This window comes from Aristolochia californica, unplaced genomic scaffold (assembly GCF_029961685.1).
Source record: "Aristolochia californica isolate CCGP_79_NKW_82.1479 unplaced genomic scaffold, dmAriCali1.0.hap1 SCAF_2, whole genome shotgun sequence".
Classification (NCBI taxonomy): Eukaryota; Viridiplantae; Streptophyta; class Magnoliopsida; order Piperales; family Aristolochiaceae; genus Aristolochia; species Aristolochia californica.
The window spans coordinates 33,571,824-33,583,219 of record NW_027181881.1 but is presented as its reverse complement, the minus strand read 5'-3'; the positions used below and the strand labels follow the sequence as shown (position 1 = coordinate 33,583,219).

Below are 11,396 nucleotides of genomic sequence, written 5' to 3'. Positions count from 1 at the left end.
GTTTGGTCCACATCCTCCGGAAAGTCACCCTCTACTGGGTCTGCTATTTCCACCCAAAAGATTCTTTTGCATTGATGGCCCCTTAATTATTTTTCATCACAATTGAAACATAGTCCCTGAGCCCTTCTCTGATCAATTTCTGCTTTAGTGAGACATTTGATAAATTCAAGTGGTGGTGGGGCATAGGTGGTGTGGGGGTGGGGCCGTGGGGGAGTGGAAAAAGGGACATTGGTCTGTGGGCGAGGTTGCCATGGGGAACGTTTGTTTAATGAATCTCGGAAGAGGCGCTGCTTGGTGTCCAATGCTCTTGCCAAATTCATGGCATGGGTTAGGGAGGGTGGGGCTTCCAATTCCACCTCTAGGCGAAGTGGTTCCACAAGGCCAGTAGTGAACAGACTTACATAAAGTTCAGGGTGCACCAAATGGCTTGCTCAGACAAGCTTTTCCTGGAAAAATTTCTGATATTGTTCTGTAGTTCCAAGCTGCTTTAAATTAACCAAATCATCAACTGGGTTGCTGCACAGCGGAGGACCAAATCGTAGCATGTAATTCTCCTTGAAAAATTCCCAATCATAGACCACAAACTCGTTTTTGAATTGATGAAACCACAAAAGCGCTTCATCGAGCATGTGGAAGGCAGCTAATTGAACCTTGCCCTCGGGCAGAGTTCCTTGATTGGAAAAGAAATTATCATACTTGTGTAACCAAATCAAAGGGTCGAAAGACCCATCATACATTGGAAAATCAAGCTTTGTATACCTGGGCACTGTAGGAGGTGCTGGATTGACGCACCCACGAGGTGGAGGTTTTTGCCGCAGGGGAGGAGGTGGTGGCGGGGGCAGAGGTTGGGGATGGTCTGCCTTACGTGATGAAGAAGCCATCTAGGCTGAAAGCTGAGCAAAGCCCTCTTCCACTCGAGACATCAACATCTAGAATTTTCCGTCAAGGCCATTGATTTGAGATTGTAGATCAGCATGGTTCTCTTCGATAAAATGTCGAATTTCTGCATGGGAAGAGGAATCGCCTATGGTGGTCTTGTCTGATACCACAATATTAGGTTCTCGCGCCATGGATCGAGTCACCCGACGATCTCCTCGGGCTTCCAGATTGGCTGACAAAGAAGGGAATGATTTGGGGGTTTTAGAACGCCCAATGGTGTAAGAATGTGAGCTTTTGAAGGAGCTCCACCCTTAGGCCTCGTTAGAGATAGTAGCCGATCTCATTTAAACTAACTGACAAATGCTTCCCTCATTTCATTCACCTGACGCCTTATATAGGGAATTAGGGAAAACATCAAAGGTTCCATAATTACAATTAGACCCTTATTGAACTTTGAATTACAATTAAACCCCTAAGATACTGAAATACAAGTTTACTCCATCTATCCTCTTCTCCGGTTCGCCACTCTTGATGCTATGGAGTCCATAACAGAGAGGATATACGTACACGAGAAGAAGGGAGAGGGGGGAGGAGATGTGAAGATGATGAGAAGGGAGTGTGAAGACTATGAGAAGGAAGTGCAAAGACGAAAGGAAGAAGAGAGCGAAGACGAGGGGGGGGGGGGGGTGGTTGTCGCTGAAAAATTCGTCAGGAGAGGAAGGCCGAGGGAGAGGGAGAATAGAGGGAAATTAGGGGAAAAAAATTGTTCGGGGGAGGGAGAAACGCGTCCCCCACGTGATTCATGTGGATAATTCACAAAATAGGTATGAAACATGATTCCCTTGTTTTTGCTTGAGAACATTACCTGACATGATTTAAATGAAAAGGAGATCATGCAACACTAACGGCCTAATCGAATGAACGGAGTAATTCATGTTTGATTCATTTTGGACTAACCCCTCCTTAGGCCCTGTTAGTGCGCAGTGTAAGTGAAATGTATTTCTCTTACGCTAGGTAAAATATGCCAAAAGCTGTTAGTGCACAGCATAAGTGCAGGGGGAAAGTAAAATACAAATGTATTTCACTTTTCCCCGTTTTAGGCATAATGGGAGGGAAAGTGAATTCCAAGTGGTCGAGCTCTGAATTCACTTTGCTTCTCTCAAGTACAGCGGGCTCGGGCTGTCGGGAAGGAAGGCTTTGTAGAACGAGGGCTTCAGACAAAAAAAAAATTCTCTTTTCGCTCGCTCACGACCTCGGCGATTTCAATTCTCCCTCTTTGCGACCTGTCTCCGACGCTCGACTCCCTTCCTTTCGTTGTCCCCAACACCGGTGGCATCTAGTAGAGTAAAGTAGGTTTGAGTTTGAAATTAAGGTTGTGTTTGGAACACAGAAAGAGGAGAGAAAAGAAAAAGAAAAATATTTTTTTTCTCTTGTTTGGATGCACAATGAAAATGTAAGAGAAATATAATTTCTCTTGTCCAGATACACATCGAAAATGAAAAGAAAAGAAAAATAGTAATATTTAAATTTTTCTCAGAAGTTTTTATTTATTTTCTTTCTCCCCAAATTCCATCATTTTTTAGAGAAAATTTATTAACTAAGTTCTCTCTTATTTTTTTTTTCTCTCAAAGATTCTCTGCTACCAAACAACGAAAAATATTTTTCCCTCTTTTTTTTTTTTTTTTTTCTATGGGTTCCAAACATGCTGTAGAATTTAGAATCCCATGATAAGAATTTCAAGCAAACTAAGAAGAAGGAGAAGAGAGAGAGAAGAGATCAATCACCAAGGGAGAGAGCTTGGATGGAGGAGAAGAGAGATAGAATGCTAGCAAGGGGAGAGAGCTTGGACGAATTTGGGGAAAATGTGGAGAGAACTTGAATACACTACCTCTTAGCCAAGACCTTTATTTATAGCTTTACAATGCCCTTTTACGACTACAATATTATAATAGAAGAGACATAAAAAAGACAAGTATTTATAACTTCATGTCATCTTTATATGAAGTCTTCTTATTTACCCATATGCCATCTCTTAGATGTGTGGGCTTTATTTTCTTGGATGTGTGGTCTTGTGCCCACTCTTCTAACACTCCCCCCTAAGCTAGAGAAGGAGAAAAAACATCATAGATACACAATTTGCCACATATAAAGGATAGGACCTTAGACGTAATCGGTTTTGTAAGAATATTTGTTACTTGCTCTTGTGAAGAAACATGTTTTAGGGAAATTATACCCGTTTAAAATTTCTCTTGTATAAAGTAGTAGTCCACCTCAATGTATTTGGTCCTTTCATGGAAGACTGGATTCGAAGTAATATGAATGGCTGCTTGGTTATCACAATGTAGACCCATAGAACCTCCTTTATAAAATCCTAATTCGGTAAGAAGAGATCTGATCCATAGGAGTTCATTGACTGTGTGAACCATAACCTTGTATCCTGTTTCTGCATTAGATCTTGCAACCACATTTTGCTTCTTACTTCTCCATGTAACCAGCTTCCCTCCAACAAGAGTGTTGTAGAAGTTAGGACCCCATGAGAAGGACTCTAGGTTAATGTTGAAGAAGAATGAGAGAAGAGAGAGAAGAGGGAGAAAGGAGAAGGACGTGAGAGAGGAGAATTTGGATTAAGGGAAGAAGAGAATGCGTCAAGGGAGAAGGGAGGGTGGCTAGACGATTTCTCAAAGAGATGAGAAGGCTTGAATGCCTTACCTCTTAGCCAATGCTCTTATTTATAGTGTTACAAAATCCTTAGGGTTACAATTCAATAGATTATAAGATATAATAAGACAACGTATTTACATCTTCATGCCATCCTTATGGAACATACCATAAATAAACACTTTGCCACTCCTTTGACGTGTGGGCTTCTAGCCTTGAGCTTGTAGGCTTGAGCCCATCTTCCAACACTCCAACATACCATAAATAACCACTTTGCCACTCCTTTGACGTGTGGGCTTCTAGCCTTGAGCTTGTGGGTTTGAGCCTATCTTCCAACACTCCCCATCGAGCTGGAGGAAAAACATACATCATAAATACCCAGCTTGCCACCTATATAAGATAAATTTTTGGATGTAACCAATTTGGTGAGGATATCAGCTACTTGCTCTTGAGATGAAACGTATTTAAGATAAATTATTCCTATTTGAAACTTTTCCCATTTAAATGACAATCCACTTCAATATATTTAGTTCTTTCACGGAAGACTGGATTTGATGTAATGTGAATAGATGCTTGATTATCACAATATACGCCCATGGAGCCTCCTTTATAAAATCCCAATTTGGTAAGAAGAGTTTTTATCCATAAAATTCCACTTACAATGTGGACCATAGCTCGATATTCTGCTTCAGCACAAAATCTTGCAACCATGTTTTTCTTTTTGCTTTTCCATGTGACCAAGTTCCCCCCAACAAGGGTACAATACCCAGGTGTAGATATTCTATCATCAGGTGATCTAGCACAATCTACATCTGAGAAGTTTTCTATATTTAATGAGGAGAAATTACACTTGGATGAAATGGATTGAAGTATAGTGTCATAAGGATAATTTTTATGTCAAATCGATCTATATTGAAGAAGATATTCACATTAGAGTTGGCAAAGGTCAAGCTAAGAATCAAGAGGTCATAAAAGATTCATGTTGATTTTCAGGAATCCATGAATTTAGCTAATGGAGAAAAAGGGAAAGAAACCCATTGGGAGAAAACTAGAGGAAGAAGGGTTATGGAATTGATTCTACCTTACCCTCCCCCTGAAGCTCTATTTATAGATTTATGAAACTACTATATTACAATAATACCCCTAAACTTAGGGTTTAGGGTTTTAACCCTAAAAGTTTAGCTTAATTACATCAATGTCATCTCGATGACCCTTTATTTACCATCCTACTAACAATGTACGTGGGCCTATGGGCCTTGAGCCCATATTCTATATCTCTTGGATCCATGGGTCTTCCTTGGGCTTATGGGCTTGGGCCCATCTTCTTATACACTTTGATATGTGGGCCTTCCTTGGTCGTGTCGGCTTGGGCCCTATCTTCCAACACTCCCCCTCAAGCTGGGGATGAGAGAACAACATGAACTCCCAGCTTGCTGCAAATGATGTATAAAATATTTTTTGTATAATATGCCTTCATCTTCCAACACTCCCCCTCACGCTGGTGCTCTCGTTCATGAGGCCCAACTAGTATAATATCAGTGAGAGTAAATCACTCCTAGCCGCTACGACATTGCTCTGAAGTGTCTACCTCCACCATTGTGTCCCTCCATAGGATATTGACTCTAAAGTGGTAGAGTAATATATGATATTAATGGGGAGAAGTAACATAAATATAATAATAAGTTCCTCCGTCAAGGACTTCCAACCACAAACATTTTGATATTTTTGACGGGGATGAAGTTCCTCTGTCATGGACTCCTAACCACAAATAAATTTGATATTTTTTACGGGGATAAAGTTCCTTCGTCATGGACTCCCAACCATAAATAATTTTGATATTTTTTGCAGGGACATAAATAAATAATGGTCTGAGGCTACCTTTTTTTCAATAATTATGTCTCATCAACAAAGGCACAAAAGCAGCAGCTGAAATGGGCTTGGTTTGGGCCCATTTGACACAATCCAAAATAATCCTTATAAAATTGAGCCATGAACTAATCCGATGCACATATCTGTTCCAATTAATAAGCTGACCAATGAATAATCTGTTAATTCTTCAAAAATAATAATCTAGGGAAAGAAACAAAAAATTTACCGAGTCACACCGAAAAAACTTTGGGCACATATACCGAGGCAGAAAATAAGTGGCCTGAGTGAGGTTGACTCGGACCCGAGTTGACCCAGACCGATTTGGTCTGGGTTGACTCGATCTGGCTGGTGCACTCGGTCGGCGGGAACTCGGCTCGCTGGCCCGAGTTGACTCGAGCACGCTGAACAGGCTCTGCCCAGCTTTAATAAATCATGTTTCCTAGTTAGGAAACATGAAATTTCGTATCTTGTTCTTCCTCTCCGACTCTGGGCCAGCGAAAAACAGAAATCTTCGGAAGGAAAGTTTCCGAATAACAGCAGCTGGTTTCCCTGATTCATCCTCCCAAAAATGGCAACACAACTTCGTCTTCTCCTCGGCACCGAACAGAGAGGGCAACAGAGCTTCCGCTCTTCGGGAGGAAACTTTCCCCGCGAGAGTTCGAATCTCTCTGGCTAAACCATGTTCGTCCTCCCTTAAACGACAACCCATCGACAACAGTAGTCATTTTTTCTCGGCGCCGACGGACTCTCGACAGAAACCATCCAGAAACGGCCACTCGTCTTCCTCCCGGTGCCGAACAGCTCGCGCAAGCATCGTCGTCGTCACCGAAGCTTCAGTCGTTCGGAACAGAGCGGTGTTCGGCAGAACCAATCTCGGAAGGTGTTGCGTTGATTCAAGCAACTCGGCAGTAGTAAACAGAGCTCTTCAACTTACCAGTGCTGGGCGTCTTCTCCGACGACTTGGAAACACCGGGGAGATCACCCATTCCGAGAGCCGCAAGCATGTCCATGGTCTCCTTGTCGACCTTAACAGCGGATTCTCCTGGAGTTTGAGCAAGATGCCGCGCACAGGACCGCGCTGAATCCAATTCATGAGATGCGTGGAGAATCCAGCGATCTTGTTCCTGAGGCGCTTCGACAAGATGATAGCGACTTCCTCCAGGATCTTCTTGTTGGTGTCATGCGAGAATTGTATGTCTTAAACATGAATTTCTAATATCAAAATGAAATTCATTATAAATTAATCGTACCTCCTTCCATACGCTTCAAATTCTTTCTCTCTGTTTTCTCGGCGCTTCCGATCTCTGAGCACTCAATGGTGATGGCAATGAACTGAAGGGGAAAAAATAGTGATGAGACAGGGGACTGAAAACTTATCTTAACCGAAAACCAACCTCCCATCAAGGTTCATGGTTTTGTGTTACCGAGGGAGTTGCAACTGCCAAAAGTTTGAGACCACGTAATGAGAAAACCGTTTCTCATAAAAACGGTTTACATTCTCCCACTTGGTCCAAACTTCTAATATAATCTTAAACCCATCGATAATCTGAATTTAAGTAATAAATATATGAATCATGGCGATAGGTCCTCTAATGACGAGTATTATCTTCCATGTATTACTATGTATGTATTATCTTCCAACACAGATGCATTTTCTCACAATTAAAGTGCACATAAATATGAGAAAAACATCACATTAATTAAGAATTTCACTGAAATAACATTGTTCATACAATGAAAAAATTTACATAATGGAACCAAGTCCCATATTCACAACATGATCCTTGAATTTAAACGGTGGCATGCCCTTAGTCAAAGGATCTGCGATCATTAAGTCAGTGCTGACGTGTTCAATGACCACTTTCTTTTCTTTAACACGTTCTCTTATGGCCAAATACTTAATGTCGATGTGTTTACTTCGACTTCCACTTTTGTTGTTCTTGGCCATAAAAACAGCAGCTGAATTATCGCAATATATTCTTAATGTCCTAGAGATAGAATCCATAATTCTAAGCCCAGAAATGAAACTCTTAAGCCATACACCATGTGAAGTAGCCTCAAAACAGGAAACTAACTCGGCTTCCATAGTCGACGTGGCGGTCAAAGTCTGTTTGGCACTCCTCCATGATATTGCTCCACTGGCCAACAAGAAAATGTATCCTGATGTTGATTTGCGGGAATCAACACAGCCAGCAAAGTCAGAATCTGAGTAACCAATGACTTCTAAATGGTCCGTCCGCCTATACATCAGCATGTAGTCTTTGGTTCCTTGAAGGTACCTCATGACTTTCTTTGCAGCTCTCCAGTGGTCTAACCCGGGATTACTCTGATATCGCCCCAACATCCCAACAGCAAATGCAATATCAGGTCTTGTGCAGACTTGAACTTAGGCTTCCGACAGCAGAAGCATATGGAATGTCCTTCATTTGTTCCCTTTCAAGGTCGTTTTTCAGGCATTGGTTCAAATTGAGCCTATCACCCTTCACAATGGGAGCTACACTTGGTGAACAACTCTTCATCTAGAATCTCTCTAACACTATATTAATACAGGTTTCCTGAGACAGACCTAAGATACCTCAAAATCTGTCTCTATGAATCTTAATGCCAATGACATAAGATGCCTCACCCATATCCTTCATATCAAAATTGTTAGAGAGAAATTGTTTCACCTCATGTAGAAGACCTTTATCATTGGTTGCTAGCAAAATATCATCCACATATAAAACAAGAAAATAGATTTTACTCCCACTGACCTTCTGGTATATACATTGATCCATAATGTTTTCTACAAACCCGAATGAAGAAATTACATTATGGAATTTCAAATACCATTGGCGGGATGCTTGTTTTAATCCATATATTGACTTTTTTAGCTTGCAAACCAATTGGTCACACTCACTAGAGGGGAATCTTTCAGGTTGTTTAATGTAAACCTCCTCATCTAGATCTCCATTGAGAAATGCCGTTTTCACATCCATTTGTTGCAACTCTAAGTCAAAATGGGCTACTAATGCCAAAATAATGCGCAAGGAATCTTTCTTAGATACAGGAGAAAAAGTTTCCTTGTAATCGATTCCTTCTTTCTGAGTGAATCCCTTAGCAACGAGTCTTGCCTTGTATCGTTCAATGTTGCCTAATGAGTCTTTCTTTGTTTTAAAGACCCATTTACATCCAATGGCTTTAAATCCATTAGGCAACTCAACAAGATCCCAGACTTCATTACTCTTCATAGAATTCATCTCTTCCTTCATGGCATTGTACCATAATTTTGATTATTTGCAACTCATGGCTTCGGAAAAATACATGGGATCATTTGCGGTTCCAATGTCAGATTCTTGCAAATACACTATATAATCATCAGGAATTGCTGATCTCCTGAGTCGAGTAGATCTTCTTAATGTAGAACCATCATTTTCCTGAGAAGTAAGTGGTTCAACTAGTTGTTCAAAAGTGTTTGGTAACTCTTGAAGAACTTGATCTACTGGAATGTTGTCAGCAAGTTGTGGAACTTCAATGATTGGTTGTTCAACACTAGTTTGTACTTGAGGGGTGCTGTGAACAATAACCAATCTATCACTTGAGGTGAAAGGTTGAGATTCTGAATAATCCTTCTCAAAAATTATGTTCCGAGTTGGATTCCTCGCACTGATCAAGTCATTTTCAAGAAATTTGGCATTTCTTGATTCCACTATCCTAGTGTTGTGAGATGGACAATAAAATCTGTAACCTTTAGACCTTTCAGCATATCCAATGAAATACCCACTAATGGTCCTTGGGTCCAACTTCTTCTCTTGTGGATTATAAATCCTCACTTCAGACAGGCATCCCCAAATGCGCATATGTCGCAAACTCGGTTTCCAACCTTTCCATAATTCAAATGGCGTTTTTGGAACAACCTTGGTTGGAACTCGGTTTAATATATACACTGTCGTCTTAAGTGCTTTAGGCCACAAGGATCTAGGAAGATTGGAGTTGCTAAGCATACTCCGCACCATGCCTAATAATGTTCGGTTTCTTCTTTCTGCTACACCATTTTGGTCTGGAGAACCAGGCATGGTATATTGGGCAACAATCCCATGTTCCTGAAGAAACTTTGTAAATGGCCCAAGTGCTTGTCCATTCTCAGTGTATCTACAATAATATTCTCCACCTCTATCTGATCTCACAATCTTAATTTTCTTACCGCATTGTGTCTCTACTTCAGCCTTAAAGAGCTTAAAGGCATCTAAAGCTTCATACTTGTTATAAAGCATGTAGAGATACATGTATCGTGAGGAATCATCTATAAAATAGATGAAGTATTTCTGACCATGTGAGTCCATGTCTGGACTACATATATCAGTATGTATGATCTCTAATATGGTTGAACTCCTATTGGCACCTTTCTTTGACTTGTTAGTCTGCTTTCCCTTAATGCAGTCTACACAAGTCTCAAAATCAGTAAAATCCAGAGTATTAAGTACCCCTTCATTCACTAATCTTTTAATTCTATCTATGGAGATATGACCTAATCTCCGGTGCCATAATGTAGAGGAATCCTCATTAATAACACTTCTTTTATTACCAGTGTGAACATGCATTGAACCGTAAGTGGCATTGTTTTGTAAATTAATGCTATAAAGACTATCAGACAATGTACCATTCCCAGCACAATCAGACTTATAATATAAACTGAAAGATGAGTCTGAAAAGTTAAAAGAATATCCATAAGGTACAAGCCTTGAAACTGAAATCAAGTTTCTGGAGAAACTTGGAACATAAAAGGTCTTTTCTAATTTGAAAACAAAGCCACTACTTAAAGTTAAATAGCAAGTTCCTATAGCTTCCACATGTGAGCTCATCTGATCTCCTGAGAAAATGTGATGCTCACTTCCCACTGGTTTCCTTAGGTTTTGCAAACCCTGCAAGGAATTCGAGATGTGGATTGTTGATCCATAATCAATCCACCAAGTGTAATTATTGACATTAACCATATTAGATTCATAACAAACAAATGAAGTTGGTGTACCTTTGCCAGCAAGCCATTTCTGAAACTTGGCACATTCCTTCTTCATGTGTCCCTTCTTTTTACAGAAAAAAACACTTGGAATCTTTCTTAATACCAGCTTGGGGGGATATTTTTGTTACGGTCCCGAGTCATGGATCGAGTAACACGGCGTGGGATTTGTGAATCCAGCACTCAGAATTTACTCACTTCACGTCAAGGGTCTGTGTATGAGTATTTCTCCTTAACCAATGCTTGGCCAGGAGGAAAGATCCTCTTTTGAGGGTCCTACCGAGTTGTTGTGCTAGGTAGAAGACCCCACAACAATGCTGACCTTGCTAGAGCAAGGTGCTCTCTTTTCTTGGTCACGGCAAAGAGGGTTTGGCCCTCTTTGTTGCTGCTCTAGCTAAGAATGCAATCCTTCTTTCTTAAATAACTTGAAACACGAGTTTGGGATAGATTAATACCTCTTCTTTGATGCTATGATCAGCTCCCACGTTACACCAGGAATTGCTCAAGATTTGAGGATAAAAATCCTCACTTTGCTGCTTGGTAAGGGAGGAATTGGGCCTCTCTTGTTGCTGCTGCCAAGAAGGAGGATAGACCTCCTCTTTGGGCTCGGAAAAGGGGCAGGAAGCTCCTTTTCTTAATAGGGATGATGGTGGATGAATTTGGGTGAAGATGGATGGCAATGGAGGGTGAATGATAGGTTGGATTTTTGGAGTAAACCCTAAACTCGGGATCAAGAGGTGATCCCAACCTATTTAGACTAGGTTATTCTAAAATCTCAAAGCTTACCTATTTCATTCATACCTATCCCTTAAATAGGGAGTTTTAGGTTAGGGTTACAATAATTCCCCATAATGCCCTTACATAAAAAGTAATTAGAAATAACTCCTACTTAAAACAATATAAGAAATAAATCCTACTTAAAACAATATTAGAAATAAATCCTACTCAAAGAAATATAAGAATTAAATCCTATTGAGTGAGTTGTTGTTGTCTT

General features: G+C 40.5%; 1 protein-coding gene across 1 annotated transcript; it reads right to left on the bottom strand.

Moving 5' to 3' along the window:
* Window positions 1-431: 431 nt before the first annotated feature.
* LOC137954976 (uncharacterized) lies at window positions 432-881 on the bottom strand. Its single transcript, XM_068801869.1, has one exon. It carries the CDS (start codon window positions 879-881, stop codon window positions 432-434), a length of 450 nt encoding a protein of 149 aa, XP_068657970.1.
* Window positions 882-11,396: the final 10,515 nt, after the last annotated feature.